This window comes from Pleurodeles waltl, chromosome 4_1 (genome assembly GCF_031143425.1).
Source record: "Pleurodeles waltl isolate 20211129_DDA chromosome 4_1, aPleWal1.hap1.20221129, whole genome shotgun sequence".
Lineage (NCBI taxonomy): Eukaryota > Metazoa > Chordata > Amphibia > Caudata > Salamandridae > Pleurodeles > Pleurodeles waltl.
In genome coordinates, this window is record NC_090442.1 from 377,079,139 (window position 1) to 377,100,457 (window position 21,319).

The 21,319-nt window shown below is 43.8% G+C and overlaps 1 protein-coding gene across 19 annotated transcripts in view; it reads right to left on the reverse strand.

Moving 5' to 3' along the window:
• The window catches only part of C2CD5 (C2 calcium dependent domain containing 5), a 669,580-nt gene that overhangs the window by 482,311 nt on the left and 165,950 nt on the right, over positions 1-21,319 (reverse strand). For all 19 annotated transcript variants that reach the window (XM_069228566.1, XM_069228562.1, XM_069228551.1 and 16 more), the window contains one exon: positions 11,847-11,955. In XM_069228566.1, the coding sequence (XP_069084667.1) occupies positions 11,847-11,955 (109 nt within the window). The remainder of the gene's footprint in view (positions 1-11,846; positions 11,956-21,319) is intronic.

Below are 21,319 nucleotides of genomic sequence, written 5' to 3' on the forward strand. Positions count from 1 at the left end.
CTAGCAAACAGAAGAAAGTAGGAGCATGCAACAACAATTTGAAAACATTACTCAAAACAGTAACTATAGTATTGTTAATTAATGAACTTTGTCACATTACTCTTCAGCGCCATGTATATGATGTGCCCTTTAAGCTTCTCATATCCAGATAGACTCTAGCATGCCTCATTCCAAAAACCAATTTAAAAAGCATTCCAAGATGAGTTGGAGTGGAACAGGCAGAGTGTGTGCCCACTGTCAATTTAGTTAAAAAAAGGCACATGGGTGAAGAGTACCAAAACTGTTGTACTATGTTACTGTATTCTAAAAACGTACCCTCTGTTGAGAGATCTTCAAATGTCCTACTTTGGGAAAGTTATATGCATGTCAATATTTATCTTTAACAAAACCGATTACGAGGAAAAGTTTGAACAAACTGGACTCCAAATCCAGAGCATTGGAGCCAACAGGAATCCAGAGAATAATGTTTAAACAATACAAACAAATAAAAAGTAGTCCATGTTCCTCCAGTTCAAAGTTTCTGGACAGGAACTCATATTATTAAATTTAGTCTCAACAGAGATATGTTATTACTTGATTACTGGGGACTAGACAAGGATGGATGTGCAGAGTAGTCTATCTGATGAAAAGTCAAAACTAAGGCATTTTTTTCATCCAAATTCTGAAGGGTTTCCATCAAGCACTGACGGAATCTAAGGGTTTTTGATGTGAAAGAAGGAATATTGGGTTGTTACATGTCAAATTCAGCGACGTTAAACAGTGGGGGCATAACTGAGATGGACACAAAGAGGGGGTTGAAAAGGAAGACGAGACTAACAATGAGAAAAGTCCTTGATATTGATTTTTGAGAAATAATTCAGTAGCAAACAACTGAATCCGAAACCACATACCTAAAACAATTTGATGGTAGTGTAGATCTCAGAGTACTACAAAGAGTGTCAAGTGAAATGTTCAAAGATATGGGAACAGCAAGATGGTGTTACGCGGACTCAGGTGGTCAAGGGTTCATGATCCTAGTCAGCTAACTAGGGGCACGTTGCCTTTTACAAAACAACTCCACTATTTCTTATGAAAAATGAGAGGAAGAGGTAGTGACACCCCAATGAGGGAACAAATAAAATACCGAAAGTTTGATCTGAATAAATTGAGAGGAAAAGGAAATATATTAAAATCTTAAACTATAAATATACAGTTTCAAAATAAACTACAGGTTAAGATAACAATTGATGAACTTCTAAACACTTCATGGGCAACCTGAAAGTCAGCACTCAAGGCTAAACATTATGTGTCATTTAATGTTAGCTTTCAAAGAGGTGAATTCTAGCACTTAAGGTAAAAAGCAAATACCATATGCAATTTTTTGAAGCCAAACTATCTTATAGTGATAGTTCCCAAAAATCCCAAAATGGTGTAGGTTTGGGTAAGTTTTCAGAGGCTAGTCAGTTCCATACCAGAGGACCTATTATATTAAGCACCCCGGGAGCACAACAGGTATTTATGCAAGTCTTTTTGTGCCTATGGGGCATTATTGTTTACAGAAGAGGCCAAAGACACTTGCTCGGACCCTTCTATGGCGCAGGGGCATATTTGGACCTAAAGGCAGTGTTTTATCATTTGCCTAAGTGTGCCCCCACATGCTAACCATGGAACACATCTTTTTCCCCTCACCATACTGCAAACTAAAGTGAAAATAGACTTTTGGAAGGTGCACTAACTTTGCACCATTACGGAAGTGGAAAACAGTGTAACCAAAGGTGACTCGCGTGAAAATACTGGGTGCCTGGAATTCCCCCGTTACCACTGCTTTCCTTCTAATGACCAAGAAAAAACCCTTAAAGACACAGTGCAGTCCTAAACTACATATGGCTGCAGGTGGTCCCTATCCCTCTATAGGGAACCAACTCAGATTACCTTGCAATGAAAATTTGAGCTATAATCTTAAACTGCAGCTGAGTCTTTTACTGATATACTTTTGCTGCACAAGCTTGAAAGTTGCCACCTGAACTGCGGAGTGTGTATTTTTTTGTAATCCGCTGCTCAGATTCAGTCTGTGTCGAGCATACTCAATTAAGGTGGGTGCCTGGAACAGTCAAGGACCATAAACTGAATTACAGTAATTAGTCACCAGATACATAGTCATTATAGTGGTTGCTTGTTAAATTGTAAAATTATCCAATCATAAAAACATAAGCCCGACTGTAAAAGAAAGAACAGCAAAAAATTACAATTTTGAAAATGCATAGACCACCTTCCTGCAGGTGCTTAAGCCACATACTCATGAGTCTTTAAAGAACACATGATCTGACGTGGTCAGGGTGATGAGTGGTACTATCTCAGTACATACTGCAAACTTATATGAGATGAGTACTTCCAATGCCAAGTATCTATCGAGCGCATTTCTCACACAAGATAGCCTTTGTGTATTTACACTCAAAACTTGTTTCACCTACTTGTGTATTCCAAGATAGATTAAAACACCTCATTACAATGCTTCTAAGCGTGTGCAGGCTAACAAGCCTTCAATGAAGTGTAACAATGAAAAAAAAAAATGAAATTTTAAATAAAATGTACCCTTTTACAAGGCTAGTATAACCTGTTTTTTATTTCAATGGTTGGTATTTTGAGAATTCATAAAACGGCACCCAGGTCAATACCAACCAAAATTAATGTCCAAACAATACAGCATCTTCTGAGCTATCACCTGATCAAACTTTATTTTTTTCTTATATTAATGACAGATAACCTTTGCAAGACATTGCAGTATTAGTTGAGGGAGGTACGCACCTACCTCAAGAAATGGTCACAATCCTTGTCAAGGTGAACCCTCAAAGTCACTAAATTAACCTAAAATCAGCCCCTGGTAGATATGGCACAGAGCAGACAGGTTTAACTTAGGGCAATGTGTAGAGTATCTATGCAGCACCAAAACAGTAAGACAGTCGAAATTCAAAACAATAAAAATCTCAAAACCCATAAAATACATATATATTTTTATTTTATTTTTTAAACGGGTAAAATGTATCCAACAAAATGATGACAAAAATTCGATAAGCAGAACCAGAGATATTTTCGGTTTCAAGTTGACAGTCAATGGTCATGGCAGACCGGGACCGAGGCACAATTTGATGCTGACTGCGATGGCGCACAGGTCAGATACACCAACCAGGTTTGTCCCAGGCAAAGAGTTTACCTTCTGACTTCAGTCCTTTAAGTCCCAATCCACCACAGGAGACGTTCAAAGATCTCTAGGCCCTCAGGGGAGGAGCTTAGTGACTCAAACGGTGTCAGGCAGAGTCCAGTGCAGGTCCAATTGCCACTGATCAGCTGGGCAGCTGCAGGAAAGGCCTCTTGTAGTTTGCTGTATTCCTGTACAGGTTCAGTCCTCTTCTGAGTTTCCACAGGTCTAACAGTGTTCTGAAGTGGGTGCAAGGACATGCCATATTTATACCATAATTTTACCTGGCATGAGCTAGTGGCTGGAAGTGACCCAAGGCACACCCTAACCAATGGACTAAAGATTCCTGCAGCTAACCCAACCCACTCCGGGTGTGTATGAGGAGTTTATTATGGTAATACTAGTGACCTCCCACATACAACACCAAATGCAGCAGTTTGAGCCGGTCCTTGTGCCCCAAGACACTCAGAGATCGAAGTCTTGTAAAATAAAGTTGAGTATTCAGCAAGCAGACAGGCAAAAAACAAAAATTGTTGTTTCTATCTTTTAAAGTCTGCCCAAGTGTTGCACAACAAACCACAGCAGACTTATCATACAGGATGCGACATTCAAAAAGGAGTTGGCCCTTTATTATCAAAACAGATCCTCACAGTGCCACTAAGCATACTCTGTCAGGGTTATGGCTTCCTATTCAGGTCAGCAAACTGTTTACTAGTAGGAAGCATTTAACACCAATCCACACCTATTCAAATGCTAATTCCTAGGTGGCAAAAATGGGAGAACAAGTGCAAAGTGGCCTCCAGAGGCCAAGGCCGGACTGGCTGTACCAGGCATCAGAAGTTTCCCCAGAAGTTTCACTCCTCTCCCGCTGGAAGTTTTGCGGGAGAGGAGTGGTTTTGTAGCAGTTTTAAAAGCACTTCTGGGTTCCTTGCATATCCAACAGTTTTCAACCAAGAATAAAAGTGCCAAGATAACTCTGGTGTTTAACGTACCTGCGGGAGAGAAAAGGGATTTCATCTAGAGGCAGTTTTGATTCATCTAAGGTAGCACAGATGGTTAATATGCCTGCTGCAAAGAACGTGTTCTTTGCAGATTACAGAGCAGTATTTTATGGGCAATGCTAAGTGGGATATTGCTTTTGTCACAGAGATCCTTTTATTACTGTGCTGTTTGAAAGTTACAATCATATTCTAGCACAGTGAGCTATGACCTACCATCAAAGAGATACATGCAAACTGCATGGTACAGGTTAAAAAATTATGTTTGTCTAAGAAGGGTTTGTTTGTTTAGAAATAAATTGTTATTAATAAAGTCAACCTTGACCAGTGTGTTATGTTCTGTACCCTGAAGTTATGCTACCCCAGACCAAGCACACTTTAAAAAAAGCTCACCAATATAGAGAACATGTGAATCCTACACCTTGTAGTCCCCTTTGTCTTATGCAACATTTTCTATATACTGATATACACAGGATTTAAAATGGGCTCCTATGGAGCTTGGGGGCACTCGGCATTAATCCTGCTTGCAGGTAAGTACCAGTGTCTTCGGAGGGCAGACTTGGAGGGGTTAGGAGACACCAAGGGGGGCTGCAGGTGAGCACCAAACATACACCCTCAGCGGCACAGGGGCTGCAGAGTACAGGGTGCTCCCAATGCTTTTCAATAGTGGGACCCCAAGGGGTCAAAAAAGATGCTGCAGGCTAGGTCCAGGGGGTTGGTTCCGGAAAACCACAGGCTGGACAAAGAGGAGGGCCGCCTGCTGAACGTCGCTGGACTGGTGGTCGGATTTCCCAAGGCCAGGGGTCTGCAGGTGCAGGGATACCTTTAGGCGTTGTGAATCTTTGTCTGGTTCTCTTGTGGTTAAGGGGTTCTTCCAGATTTAGACTGTAGGTGTCGTCATGTTGGCCTGGAGGGGTCAACCCAGGGTGGACACTAGGTCGCAATGGCCTGGGGACCTGCTCTGGACTGGTGGGCCACGTGGACATGGGCTGTGGGCGTCAGGTGCACAGTGGGCAGGACTCGAGGATCCGGCGCAGTTCTAGTGTACTTTGCTGGAGTTTCTTTCTGGACAGGGCAGTTTGTCCACATGAGATCTTGGTCCTCTGGGGTGGTGCCAGTCTGCTTGAGGCCTTTAAGAGATCGCTGGTCCTGCAGGATGCATCGCCTTTTTGTAGCAGGGGCTACAGAAGCTGGAGACAGGCCGGTAGGGCTGGGGACAAATCAGTTGGTGTCTTCAGTCTTCTCTGCTGGGGGTCAGCTTAGCAGTCCTTCTTCTTTCTTCTTATCTTCTTGAGGTCTCCAGGATTCTGGTGAGCTAGGTCCAGGGGTGCTCTTAAATACTAGATTTAGGGGTGTTACAGGGGTCAGAGGGCAGTAGCCAATGGCTACTGTCCCTGAGGACGACTACACCTTTCTGGTGTCCACTTCTTTGGGGGAGGGGACACAGACCTAACCCTATTGGTCTGTGTCCTCCAAACCAGGATGGAGGATTCTGCAAGTAAGGGTTGCTTCAGCTCTGGACACCTCAGGGGTGGTCCTAGCTGAAGTGGTCACTCCTCCTTGTTTTTCCTAATTTTCCCACCAGCCAAAAGCGGGGCTTTGTCCGGGGGACGGGCATCTCCACTAGCTAGAGTGCCCTGGGGCACTGTAACAAGAGGCCTGAGCCTTTAAGGCTTACCACCAGGTGTTACAGTTCCTGCAGGGTGGGAAGGTTTGAAGGACCTCCACCGAGTGCAGGCTTTGTTTCTGGCCACAGAGAGCACAAAGGCTCTCACCAAATGTGGTCAGAAACTTATACCAGGGTCATCTTTAAGATGCCCTCTGGGTGCATTTTCAATAAATCCCACACTGATATCGGAGTTTATTGCGCTGAGAAGTTTCATATCAAACTTCCCAGACATCAGTGGAGTCTTCATGGAGCTGAGGCGTTCATAATGACAAACTCCCAGCCCATGTACTTTCTATGGCCACACTGCACTTACAATGCCTAACAATGGACTTAGACACTGTAGGGGCATATTGCTCTTGCAGCTATGCCCTCGCCTGTGGTATAGTGCACCATGCCTTAGTGCTGTAAGACCTGGTAGAGGGGTGACTAATCTATGCCACAGGCAGTGAGTTTGTGGGCATGGTACCCTGAGGGGGTTTCCATATCGACTTTGTATTTTTCTTCCCACCAGCACACAGAGCAGCAATGGCAGTGTGCATGTGTTTGGTGAGGCATCCCCTTGGGTGGCGTAATACATGCTGCAGCCCTTGGGGACCTTCCCTGGCCACAGAGTCCTTGGTATCATGGGTACCTTTTACAAGGGACTTAGCTGCATGTCAGGAGTGTGCCAAATGGGGAAACAATGGTACAGTTTTGGGAAAGAATAAGGTGCTAGGGCCTGGTTACCAGGATCCCAGCACACTCTCAGTCAAGACAGCATCAATATCAGATAATAGTAAGTGGGGTTGTAACCATTCCAAAAGGGGCACTTTCCTACACACACGTATGATTCATTGTCTCTGTACTTGTGTGTTATGTGATGTAAAGTGCTCCAACATCCTATGCTGGTAAAAGAGGCGCTATAAAACAAATAAAATACATGTAAGAGAGGGTAATGGAGTGATGAGAAGCACTGTGAGAGGGCAATGGTGAGGGAATCATTGAAGAGCCCCAATAAAGATTGCTGTATCATGGTGAACTGTCAGGTAATCATTTATAATGCTTTAAAACACATAAAATTGAATATGAAATGAAAAATGTGCTCCAGAATGGGCCGTTTTTGAATTTCTTTCCCTAATTTTCTTAGAGGAGGGGACCCTCAAGGTGCAATGTAGTGGTCAGGCTTGCTTGTTACACACTATGTGGGGGCTGGTCTGACAAAGTTTGTGAGGGCTGCTTTGGGTTCCCAGTCTGGCCCCGCCAGAGGCTTTAGGTAGAGAAAAGGCAACTTTCTAAATGTGTTTTCTCCTCAACCTTTGTCTGAGCTTCCAAGCAACAAACAGAAGAAGAGGGAGAGGTGAAAAAGCACAGGCAAATATCCCCAACCAGTTCATCCATTCAGAACTGGCCTTGGATAGTAGCTGTGGGTTCCTGGAATATGGGTATTTTGTGTTGTTTGCAGTTGCAAACAGGTCTATCTGTGGAAACACCCACTTGTGAAAGTATGGAGGAGGACTTGGGAGTGGAGTTCCCACTCGTGGAATTGTTGCCACATCCTGCTGAGAAGGTCGACAAAGTTATTATCCGTCCTTGGCCGGTGTTACGCTATCAGGTGAATGTTGTGACAAATTGCCCAACGCCAAGTTGTCTGAGATAGGCATGATAACTGTAGGGAGTGTGCTCCCCCTCCCCCGCAACGTTTTGTAGATAAAAACATGGCTGTCATGCTGCCCAACTTTGTTCATCAGGTGAAATAGGAGCACTTTCAATTCTAGGTGAAAGCTAGAAGCTTGAGGTAGTTGATGTGGAGACCCTGATGTGTGGTGTCCCAGAGACCCTGAACTGTGATACAGTGTAGTTGAGCACACCATCTTGTGAGGGATGCGTTCGCTGTGAGAATTGTCTGGGGAAAAGGTTAGAGGAATGGCAGCCCCTTTGATTTTGTGTGTTCCACCACTGCAGAGAGAGATGAGTGCGCCTGTCTACCAACACTAGATCTTGTAACTAAACCTATGACGGAGACCATTGGCACGCCAGACATTACAGCAGCAGGCTCATATGTAATCTTGCATGTGGCACTTTTGCAATGCAAGATGCCATCATGTCTAAGTGTCGCTGAACTGATCTGACTGTTATGTGTTGATTGGGAGAAAAATGTTGTAGTAGCGCTTTGATGTTCTGAATACTTGCTGCATCTGGGTAGGCTAATTCCAGTTGTTTGTTGAGAATAGCCCCTCAATACGGTTGAATCTGTGAAGGTTGAATGTATGACTTTTGTATGTTGTTGGTAAACCCCAGTTGATGGAGAAGGTGTAGAGTGATCTGAGTGTGTTGTCGACACAACAGAAGCATACTGGCATTGATGAGCCAGTAGTCCACATATGGGAAGATATGGATGTTCTGTCGGTGCAGATGTGCTGCGACTACCGCTAGGGATTTAGTGAACACAAGGGGTGCGGTAGTGACTCCGAATGGAATCACTTTGAACTGGTAACATCTTCCCACTATAATGAAGCTGAGGTGTTCTCAGTGAGCTGGATTGATTGGGATGTGAAAGTAGGAATCCTTTAAATCTAGTGCAGACAAAGTCACCCTGTTGTAGCACAGGGATCAAGTCCTGAAGAGTTACAATATGGAAATGTTCCAATAGGATAGGCCAAGGTGATCCGTCTTTTTTGTCAATTAGAAAGTATGGGGATCCTTGCTGTTGAAGAGGGACAGACTCTAAGGCTCCTTTGTGCAAGAGAGCCTGCACTTCCTCTTTGAGCAAGGTTTGATGTTCTATGGAGAGTTTGTGTTTGGAAGGTGGGATGTTTGGAGGTGTTTGATGAGCTCCAGACTATAACCATGTTGGATAATGTCCAATACTCACTGATTTGTGGTTATGGTGTTCCAGGTGGGGAAGAAATGTAGTCGTGACCTGAAAGGTGTTAAATGATCGGGGAAATTAAAAAAAAGAGTCACTGTTTGGAGGTGAATGGTGTGGTGCAAGGGGAGGCACCCTTTCCACAACCCTTGGAATTATTTTCTCTATATGTGCCTCTGTAATATCCCCTACAAAGGGAGGTCTGATGTTGTTGCCTGTAGGCGAAGGTAGAGGCATCTGATGGTGTAGTTTTAGTGCCTGATTGTATGTGGGACTCTGAAAGGAAGTGCGAGGAGTGGGGGTTGGGAGCAACCCCATAGATTTAGCAACCCCTGTGTCCTTTTCTAATGTTTGGTCCACCTGGGAACCAAAGGGCGTGTTGCTTGTCGAATGCAACATTCAAGAGTGCTTGCTGCACCTCTGGCTTAAAGCCAGATATGCATAGCTAAGTGTGTCTACACAGCAGTACGCTGGTATTGATGTCCCTGGCATCTGCTGCGTCAAGGGCACACCTGATTGAACTATTTGATATTAATTTGCCCTTTTGGACAATTTCGTGACCCCTTTTTTTGTACTCCTCAGGGAGATGTTGGAGGAGTTCCTCCATTTCGTCCCAATGGGCCCTGTCATACTTTGTCACTAAACCTTGGGTGTTGGCAATTAGCCAATGGTTGGTGGTACTGTGCTGCCACTCCCTGAAGCACTGATGAGCTTGGGCTCTATATTGGGTGGAGGAGCATCTGCTGTTGTCTGGGAATTGACTCTATTACGGGCATTAGAAACTACAAGCGAGTCTGGGGGGAATTGGCCCTTGATGTAAGGTGGGTCTCAGGGTGCAGCTTTATACTTCCTATCCATCCTCAGTGTATGCCTGCACCGCATCTTTAAAAATCTCAAATGAGTGGAGGATCATCTCCTTTGAAATGGACAGATACCCTAGTGGTGTTGGTTAGGGTCTTGAAGAGAAAATTATCTTCAATTAGATCTTTATATCAATGGACTTGGTGAGATGCTGCTGCCCTAGCAATCAGTTCTTGAAAGGATGTTGCACGATCCAAAGCCGATGGCTTAGCCCAGTAGAGGTCTGGGTCACTATCCCTTTGGGGGGGTCAATATCATAACTGTCCCATGGACCTTTGGGCTGCTGATCAGAGTTGTCGCCCCTTCCCTGATCCGCAGTGTATGACTGTGGGGAGCCCAGTGATGTAATGTCTCCTATATCACTATGTGAGTGATGTGGTGGTAGAGAACGGAGTGGAGCAGGTGGCAGGTGGAGGAGAAGCAGGCAGAGGAGGTGGTCGAGAGGGGGTTGCAATGGTTGTATTCTTCCTCTTAGGAGGTACAGGTAAGTCAAAAGCTGCTTCAAAAGATAGCTGGCACTCTGATGGTATGGGCTCCGACTGCACTACGTTTGCTAAATTCTGACCAGTGAGAGGCTGTGTATGTATTTTTTACTATTTCAGATCGAGCCTCTCCTGCATGGTTTGGAGGATCTGTCCTGGAGCAGAAGTCAATGTCAAAATGGAGGGTTTCGATGCGGAACTTGATCTTGGTTTCGGCACTGAGGTGGTCGGAGCTGAAGCGGTGAAGCCAGAGTGCTCAGAGCTGATGAGGCAGATGGTCGGTTCGGTGCAGAGGCTGGTTGGCTCAGTGCCACAGCAGGAAATTTCGGCTTTGCTTTTGGTGCAGAGTCTGAGGACGGGGCATCCATAGCGGCTGGTTGGTGCCTACCACGTTTGGCCGTGGTGGCCCTTGAGCTGTGGTTTCGGTCGGAACAGAGTGTCTCTTGGTGGGTTGGACAGGGGCAAGGGTACTCACTGCACGCTGTCAGAGTGTGACTCCTGGGTGAAAAGGGCCTCTTACTTAGCCGCAGAGGCCTTGTGCAGTTCTTCCTCTGCCTGTTCGACATTGGGTTGTCCGAAGATGTTGGGTGTCTCTTCAAGATCTTTACGCTGCATTTCTCTGTGACGTGCCAGACGGTCCCATAATATGTTCTTCGATCAAAAGGCCTCACAATCATCTTTGTTTTTGTCAGGAGAAAGACACAGGTTGGTATTTCGCGAGGCAGCTGGGACAGAATCAAAATAGAGCCAGTTCCATTAGCAGCGCATTGTCGAGGTCGATGAGATGAGAAAAGGCCCGAACATGCAAGGCCGCGACTGGAAAAACGATAAATCGACGGGTGATTGTTTTCTTCTGCTTTCCAAGGATGACAGTGGAATGTGAATGAAAACAATACGGATGGTATAGAGGTCAAACAATGACCCGAAGGGAGCCCCAAACAGTCTCAAACCGGAGCACCGAAGAAAACATCTGAACCCAATGGCAAAAAGAAAATAATTGAACAATGGAGTCAATGCCCAGGTGAGTTATCACTGAGAGGAGTCACTTTGCCTCCTGACTCAAAAGACTTCGAAGAAAAACAACTTGCACACATCCGGACTCAACACTAGATTGCAAAAGTACGCAGGGCATGTGTACCTACTGCCACAAATGCCATCAAACAAATATTTTCAGAGCGGTTTGAGGCCTGGAGAGATAATCTTAAAATGGGAAATCTGCAGAGAAAGATGTCGCCATCAGAACAGCTGTTACTGGGTATAGTGTTTTCTTCTTTCAGGTGAATTCTCTCTACACAGAAAGTTGGCACACCAAATAACAGAGAGCTTTGATAAACTCAGAAAAGTAAGTGTATTTGTTTAAAATTTACAAGAAGAACAACTTTAAATTTAAGTTTATACCATGTTATTGATTTACACAACAGCTACTAGATCGATCCAGCATCTCTGTTGAATTACTTCAAATGCTTTATATGAGGAAAAATTAATGGAATTTTTTTTCCACAACATACACTGGCTGTAAGTCTTCACAGACCATAAAGATTCTGGTAAAAATAATCAGATATCGTCTAGGCACCAATGAAAATGAACATGATCAGGATGGCAACAACAAATTAACTAATTAATAACAGCGTAGTTCGTAAGTTAACAAAAATTTTTAAACTGAATGGCAATCAAAAAATTATATTTTGAAATTATTTTGAAATTCATATTCATCATTTCATAGCAGTCATAGACAATCACATATGTACATTTTATTATTTCCTAGCAGAACCAAGGGGTGTTTTACTGGTAGGTGACAGTTTGTTACCAAACATACCAGGGTTGTGTATACGATCCAAGAGCTTCACAGAGCGCGCGCTGACAACACCTCCAACATGGACAAGGAAACCCAGAGGAAAGGTCGTCAAGGTGAAAAAGGGAAACTCCTGAAATTATAAAACATGTGCTATCACAATTCCTCAATAAGATGACTTTACCAAGAGGATAGTTACTTAAAATACTAAATTAAGATATACCATATAAAGATGGCTGCCACAAAAATGCAGTTTCTTCATCCTATAAACCTGTTAGTTATAGTTCATAAGTATCCATCCAACTGGAAACAATCCTGTATGGTTTCAACTACATTTGGATGTTTTGGGGAGTTGTTTGTGAGTGGCAGTTAAAGAATTACTAATCATTATAAAATTTATTATATGCAGATTTCAGGGATAGGCTATGACTGGGCAGCACAGCCTAACATTCCTGCACAGAACAGTAAAAGTAAAAACAAAAATAAAACAAAAAACAACTGAATAGGTGGTCCAAGAGTTTCAGAAGAACCCAAGCATGACAATTACCTCATCAATTAAACAATAACTCCATGTAGCTAAACTGATACTTAGAATTTTAACAGATATTCAAGTGTTTGCTACCTAGGCAACAAACGGCGCTGATCTTTCAGGGCCTGTCAATCCACGTTCAATGCTGCATGATGTAGACTCAACACTTAAGATGTTGGAACAAATAATATCCCCACAAATTACTGCTACTCACCTCTACCCAATACTCAGGCTTGTCATGTATTGTTGTATTGAGGCTCCTTTCCTTTTCAAACCATATAACTCTCATTTTAACAAACTGCCTGTTACTCATATTTTAAGCAGCTAACTATTGATACCCACTTGTCTCAACGTCTTCTTAATCCACCCTCCATCATTCTGTATCAGACCAACTTTCTTCTCACCCAAACCCCTTCGCACCATTGTCTCTCATTGTTGCTACCCTGTCACACTGACTACAAAATGTCTCCTTTCTCAGATTTATTCCCTCTCATTCTGTTATGTCAGGCCTTTCTTACTTTCGTCTTGGTCACTATCAATGTAGCACTTGAAGTATACAGGTATTGTCACAATCCCCCAAAGCACAAGCCTCATCTTTCCTGTTTTATTAACTATATATTCTATCATCCCTGCATATCAGTTGTCCCATTAGTTAGAAGCCCACGTCTCCATAGGTTCCTCCACAGGGCTTCAAAACCTGGCACAATCTGCACTGGTGAGTGAAGAATAAGTTCCTTATATTCGGTAACGCTATTTCCGGTGGATAATCTATCTAACCGTAGATTCTTAACCTTGGGAATATCATCATCTGGAGATGTTTCTCAGCAAATTCCCTTATGGTATGTGATACTGCGTGGCTCTAGTTTAACTCTGTCCTGTTCCGGAAATAACGCAGAGCCACATACAGCCACCACCCTGAGCGCTGACATCCGTTTCTTTCTTTGATTGCTAAGGAACAGTGGTTTCTGGGGAAACTGTGATACTCAATAATATCAGAAAATATATATGACCAAACAATGTTTTCATAATAAATAATAAAGAACAAACACTTTATGTACATGAGTGACAGTGAAGTGAAAAAAGTGCTCAGGTAAGAGTGATCCATATGTTTAAGTTATGCAATGTGAGTATCACAAATCTACAAGATTTATATTCAGCCCATGTTTTTTCAAAATATTATCATTTAATCCAATATTTGTCATTGCCACTGCAAACCACCAGAATTTCAATTACTGTTGGCCCTAAACAGTAAAAAGTTAAATAAAAGGGGAAACACAAACCTAAATAAAATAAGTCTATACAAGGACATTAATATAAAATTATTTTAAACTCTGCACTGGTATGGATGTCCTACAGTCATTACTTGCATATACTGGTACAGGGAACAGTTCACAATATAGAAGAAATGCAGGTGTATGTAATGAATAAGAAAAAACATAGATTGGGAGGGTAAGAAAGCACACAGGTATGAGAGCACAGATAACAGTCATACAGGTTTGAGGAAGAGCTTACAGGTTTGAGAAGGCGAGTTGTTTGCATATCAGGTTGTCAAGGTAATCCACATGATGACTGAGTCTCAAATGGAGGTGCCCAACTCTACAGTTCGTCGAGGCAGCAACCAAAAGGGAGGAGTGAGTGCCAAGATTACATTGTGTGTCCACACAGTAAAGCCAGACTTAGGCCAACACATACTTAATTGGTTGCCTGGAGACAGGGAATCTTCTACTGAAAGGTGTAAGAACCAAGGGATACAAGTCCTTTGTCGGGCATCTTCTATGCAGCTAGGATCGCCAGGAGAATTTAGGACATGATGGGACAGTTGAGAGCCGAGTAACCCATGTTAAAGGTACCACAGTGTATCCTTCAATCAGAGACGCTCAGAGAAGCAATACAAGCTAAAGGAATAGAACCAGTGCAGGTAGCCGTCTTTGAATAACAAGACAGTGGCCATACTGGAGTATGGGCAGGGTGCAGAAAGAATAAGGGAAAAAGTTGATAATGAATGATGGGGAGAGATAAATCTGAAAAAGATTAAAGTGTAACAGTGGGATCATCCACTCTTTCAACTTGGGAAGAAAGACAAAAGCAATGTTGAAGGGACCAAAGTGGATGGCCAGCTTGGAAGCAAAAAATGGCAGCACTATTAAGAGTGTATTTCGGACAAGAAAAAGGAGCTGATGTACAATAGGAAAAGGACAATGATGTCAGGTAATCAGAGAACATGTTGTCGATCAACAGTCTTACAGTAAGGTTGCCCAATCTTCCATTCCGTTCAGGCCAGAGTTCATGGTATTAAGACACAAGATCCATTTTAATTTTTCTTTGTTCAGTAATGCTGCAATGTCGCTACCTCTGCTTGGTGTCTTGATGACTGAAATAATTTGCCAAAGGAGATCATCTTCGCTATGATCTTTTTTGTAAAAATTGTCCGACTAATGGAGCATTTGTGATGTTACACCGGACTCTTCTTCGATGTGGGCGGAATCTGATTTTGAACATGATTTGCCCAATGTATACCAATTTGCAGAGAAAAATACTGTGTAGACCACATTTAGAGTGTTGCAACTGGAGAACTGCTTCAGAACGATTTGGTGTTGACTGGATTATGGTATGTTAATAGTACTTGCTAAAGTGCAAGTTTACCAGCAGTTTCTAGGAGTTATAAAACTAGGGGAATGAAAAGGACCAGAGTCAAACTAGCACGTAAAAGGCCTGTCTAAGAGTCGTAGAACTCCTTAAAATTTGAACTTGCACATATAAGCCTGTCTAAACAGCCAAGTTTTAAGCATTTAGCTTAAGCTGTTTTCTATTCTTAAGTAATTGGTTCCCAATCTTTTGACTTCTGTGGACCCCCACTTTATCATAACTGGAACCCCAGGACCCCCACTGACTCATTATTGGAATCCAGGGCCACCCCTTCCCCCGTGATTCATTATTGAAAGCTGGGGACCTAATCTGTTATTATTTAATTTTCTAGACATACACGGACCCCCTAAGAAGGCTTCATGGGCCCACAGACCACAGGCTGGGAACCACTGTTTTAATGAGTTACACACCTGGGTGGGGCAGGGGGTTTTGGGGAGAGAGGGAGATTAATTTCTGTGAGTGAATGTATTTAGAAAGTCTCTTTACTATAAAAAAACGAAGAAAAAAAAACGCAGCGACATATTTTGTAGAGATTGAAATACTGTACAGTAGATTTTAAACCAAACGTTTTGACTGATGAGTAAACAGTGTAATTGATTTAGGGTAGAATTTACAGGGGAATGCCGTGGAAGCCTAAATATGAGGCAGACCTGATCATTTTGAATAAATGGAGCCTCTGGATCACAATATTTGAAAGAGCTAGATCAATAGACTTGGCATAGTCTACCGGAAAAGTAACTTGTGCCATAATTATCTTTTTCAAGGCTTTCATTGGGAGAATAGAGGAAATGTTCCAGGTCAATTTCAAAGTTAAAATGAATTTACATTCAATAGCACCAATCTGAGAAGACACTTCTAAACCACTATCTTTCAATATGCCCAAACTCTTTACTGGAGTCGTAAGCTGCGGAGGTTCACACATCTCCACTGACTAATGAAAGCCACTACAAGGGTCAATTTTGTTGTTTAGACCTATGATCTCTGTTTTGTCTGCTTTTAACTTCAGCTGGTTATTTCATATGCAGTACCAAATTAATCTCTTGATGTTTTGAAATTCCAGCTGTGAGGCCAGGCTATTATTATATATTAAAAAACATTCAAGGTATCACAAAATTCCTGAGAAGGAGCTGCTGTTACAGTTACTATTTGGGAAGGATACCTCATTCATTATTGGAAAAAAAATTACTTTGTTTACAGGAGTCCTATGAAATATTAGTAGAATAGTAACTAGATTTGGCTTTAAGTAAAATCTATTTATATTTCGCCACCCCAGCTTTGAAATGTAGTTTATTTTTATTTTTTAAGTCTTTACTCCACTTTTATCTCTGAGGTATATTAATAGGCCATCTTAGGACAGGCAATAGTTTTGCAATTTTGTTGAGAAGCATGAAAGTCAATACCCTTCTGCAGCCTGACCGAGAATTCAGAATCTGCTTCCTCTGCCTGCTGGCTAAACTCAAGTTCAGTAATCATTAATGTACTACACAGCACCTCCACATTCACCCCTTGCCAGCTGCGACTGGATTTGTTCTTCATGTGGCTCAACGTTATTTTCATTAGTTAAGGGGTGGGTCACATTTAATTAAATAATGGCCTGACCATAGGCAGTGGGGCACACTGAGGTTAGACGACATCAATTCTCAAAACTCAATCTATTGAACCCATGTTAGGGTTATCTATTCAATAGCTAAATTCCCCGACCACTACCAGTTGAGAATAATTTATCATAACAGAGCTGAACAATTCATAAAAGGTACTGGGAAAGAAAGCCATATATTCTAGATGGGGCAGTACAACAGTAAGCATGTCAAAGAATTATTATTGAAGCTAATCTTTAAACCAAATAAATAAATGTAAAGGATAGGATGTAGACAAATTAGAGAAATCTGGAGATGATGGGATAGTGTTGCAGCCACACCACCAACTCTCTTTCTTTGACAGTCTACCCCTGTTTAACACATTACACCCATTGGGTGTTCTTGCCAATATATTAGCCAGGTATTCGATGTTCAGCCAAGATTCTGTTAACAGCAATATATCAGGTTTGCTTTAAGAGTAAGAGTTCAGTGTAAGGAAATGCCTCCTTGGAATGGTTAACCCCTGACTTTTTGCCTTTGCTGATGCTAAGTTTTGATTTGAAAGTGTGCGGAGGCCTGCTAACCAGGCCCCAGCACCAGTGTTCTTTCCCTAACCTGTACTTTTGTTTCCACAATTGGCACACCCTGGCATCCAGGTAAGTCCCTTGTAACTGGTACCCCTGGTACCAAGGGCCCTGATGCCAGGGAAGGTCTCCAAGGGATGCAGCATGTATTATGCCACCCTGGGGACCCCTCACTCAGCACAGACACACTGCTTGCCAGCTTGTGTGTGCTGGTGAGGACAAAACGAGTAAGTCGACATGGGACTCCCCTCAGGGTGCCATGCCAACCTCACACTGCCTATGCAGTATAGATAAGTCACCCCTCTAGCAGGCCTTACAGCCCTAAGGCAGGGTGCACTATACCATAGGTGAGGGCACAAGTGCATGAGCACTGTGCCCCTACAGTGTCTAAGCAAAACCTTAGACATTGTAAGTGCAGGGTAGCCATAAGAGTATATGGTCTGGGAGTCTGTCAAACACGAACTCCACAGCACCATAATGCCTACACTGAAAACTGTGAAGTTTGGTATCAAACGTCTCAGCACAATAAATGCACACCGATGCCAGTGTACATTTTATCGTAACATACACCCCAGAGGGCACCTTAGAGGTGCCCCCTGAAACCTTAACCGACTATCCATGTAGGCTGACTGATTTTAGCAGCCTGCCACACTAGAGACATGTTGCTGGCCACATGGGGAGAGTGCCTTTGTCACTGTGGCTAGTAACAAAGCCTGTACTGTGTGGAGGTGCTTCACACCTCCCCCTGCAGGAACTGTAACACCTGGCGGTGAAGGCTCACCCCCTTTGTTACAGCACCACAGGGCACTCCAGCTAGTGGAGTTGCCCGCCCCCTCCGGCCACAGCCCCTCTTTTGGCGGCAAGGCCGGAGGAGATAATGAGAAAAACCAGGAGGAGTCACTGGCCAGTCACTAAGGTGTCCTGAGCTGAGGTGACTCTGACTTTTAGAAATCCTCCATCTTGCAGATGGAGGATTCCCCCAATAGGGATAGGAATGTGACCCCCTCCCCTTGGGAGGAGGCACAAAGAGGGTGTACCCACCCTCAGAGCTAGTAGCCATTGGCTACTAACCCCCCCAGACCTAAACACGCCCTTAAATTTAGTATTTAAGGGATCCCAAGAACCTAGGAACTCAGATTCCTGCAACCTAAGAAGAGGACTGCTAAGCTGACAAACCCTGCAGAGAAGACGGAGACACCAACTGCTTTGGCCCCAGCTCTACCGGTCTGTCTCCCCACTTCTAAAGACACTGCTCCAGCGACGCTCTCCCCAGGGACCAGCGACCTCTGAATCCCCAGAGGACTGCCCTGCATCTAGAAGGACCAAGAACTCCTGAGGACAGCGGCTCTGTTCACCCAAGACTGCAACTTTGTAACAAAGGAGCAACTTTAAAACAACTTGCGTTTCCCGCCGGAAGCGTGAGACTTGCTACTCTGCACCCGACGCCCCCGGCTCGACTTGTGGAGAACAAACACTTCAGGGAGGACTCCCCGGCGACTGCGAGACCTTGAGTAGCCAGAGTCGACCCCCCTGAGCCCCCACAGTGACGCCTGCAGAGGGAATCCTGAGGCTCCCCCTGACCGCGACTGCCTGCTCTCAGATCCCGACGCCTGGTAAAGACTCTGCACCCGCAGCCCCCAGGACCTGAAGGATCCAAACTCCAGTGCAGGAGTGACCCCCAGGAGGCCCTCTCCCTTGCCCAGGTGGTGGCTACCCCGAGGAGCCCCCCCGTTGCCTGCCTGCATCGCTGAAGAGACCCCTGGGTCTCCCATTGATTTCAATTGCAAACCCGACGCGTGTTTGCACACTGCACCCGGCCGCCCCCGTGTTGCTGAGGGTGTACTTTCTGTGTGGACTTGTGTCCCCCCCGGTGCCCTACAAAACCCCCCTGGTCTGCCCTCCGTAGACGCAGGTACTTACCGGCTGGCAGACTGGAACCGGGGCACCCCCTTCTCCATTGAAGCCTATGCGTTTTGGGCACCACTTTGACCTCTGCACCTGACCTGCCCTGAGCTGCTGGTGAGGTAACTTTGGGGTTGCTCTGAACCCCCAACGATGGGCTACCTTGGACCCAAACTTGAACCCCGTAGGGGGTTTACTTACCTGCAAAAACTAAGAAACTCCTACTCCCCCAGGAACTGTTGAAAATTGCACTGTGTCTAGTTTTAAAATAGCTATATGTGATTTATGTGAAAAGTGTATATGCTATTTTGCTAATTCAAAGTTCCTAAAGTAACTACCTGCAATACCTTTCATTTGAAGTATTACATGTAAAATATGAACCTGTGGTTGTTAAAATAAACTAAGAAAATATATTTTTCTATACAAAAACCTATTGGCCTGGAATTGTCTTTGAGTGTGTGTTCCTCATTTATTGCTTGTGGATGTACAACAAACGCTTAACACTACTCCTTTGATAAGCCTACTGCTCGACCACACTACCACAAAATAGAGCATTAGTATTATATCTTTTTGCCACTATCTTATCTCTAAGGGGAACCCTTGGACTCTGTGCATACTATTCCTTACTTTTAAATAGTGCATACAGAGCCAACTTCCTACATTGGTGGATCAGCGGTGGGGTACAAGACTTTGCATTTGCTGGACTAATCAGCCAATACCTGATCACACAACTAAATTCCCCAAATTGTCATTAGAAACAGATTTTTGCAATTTGAGCTATTTTTCTAAATTTTTAAAAGTCCTGCTACGGCCTTGTGTTAGTCCCTGTTAGCATTTCTTTTAGAGTTTGAAAGTTTTGTGAAAGTTTGAATTAAGTTCTAGAAATAGTTTTAGATTCTTAAAAAGTATTCCAACTTTTAGAAACATAATGTCTAATGCAGAGGAGAATGTGATGGAACTCGACATCACCCCTTACCTCCATCTTAAGATGAGGGAGCTAAGGTCTCTCTGCAAAATCAAGAAAATACCAGTTGGCCTAAGACCTTCCAAAATACAGCTCCAGGAGCTGCTGGCAGAGTTTGAGAAAGCCAACCCCTCTGAGGATGACCTCTCAGAGGATGAAGCTAGTGACTTGGAGGACCCTCCAGTCCTACGTAGGGAGATCAGGGACCCTCAAGCCCTGACTCCAACTGTGATAGTCAGAGATGCTGCTTCCCTCACAGGAGGGTCCAGCACCTCTGCAATCACTGAGGATAGCCTCAGTGAAGGTGACCTCCTGCTAGCCAGGATGGCCAAAAGATTGGCTTTAGAGAGACAGCTCCTAGCCATAGAAAGGGAAAGACAAAAGATGGGTTTTGGTCCCCATCCATGGTGGCAGCAACATAAATAGGGTCAGAGATTCTCCTGACATGTTGAAAATCCCAAAAGGGATTGTAACTAAATATGAAGATGGTGATGACATCACCAAATAGTTCACAGCTTTTGAGAGGGCTTGTGCAACCAGAAAAGTAAACAGATCTCACTGGGGTGCTCTCCTTTGGGAAATGTTCACTGGAAAGTGTAGGGATAGACTCCTCACATTCTCTGGAAAAGATGCAGAATCCTATGACCTCATGAAGGGTACCCTGATTGAGGGCTTTGGATTCTCCACTGAGGAGTATAGAATTAGGTTCAGGGGGGCTCAAAAATCCTCGAGCCAGACCTCGGTTGATTTTGTGGACTACTCAGTAAAAACACTGGATGGTTGGATTCAAGGCAGTGGTGTAAATGAATATGATGGGCTGTACAATTTATTTGTGAAAGAACACCTATTGAGTAATTGTTCAAATGATAAACTACATCAGCATCTGGTGGACCTAGGACCAATTTCAACCCAAGAATTGGGAAAGAAGGCAGACCATTGGGTCAAGACTAGGGTGACCAAGACTTCCACACGGGGTGACCAAAAGAAAGGGGTCACAAAGCCTCCCCAGGGGAAGAGTGTTGAGACATCCAAAAACAAAAATAGTAAAGAGTCTTCTACAGGCCCCCAAAAACCTGTACAGGAGGGTGGGCCCAGAGCCTCTTCACAATCCAATTTTGGGTACAAGGGTAAACACTTTGATCCCAAAAAGGCCTGGTGTCGTAGCTGTAATCAGCCTGGACACCAAACTGGAGACAAGGCCTGTCCCAAGAAAAGTACCACTTCTAACTCCACTCCAGCTAACACTGGAATGGCTAGTCTCCAAGTGGGATCAACAGTGTGCCCAGAGCAAATCA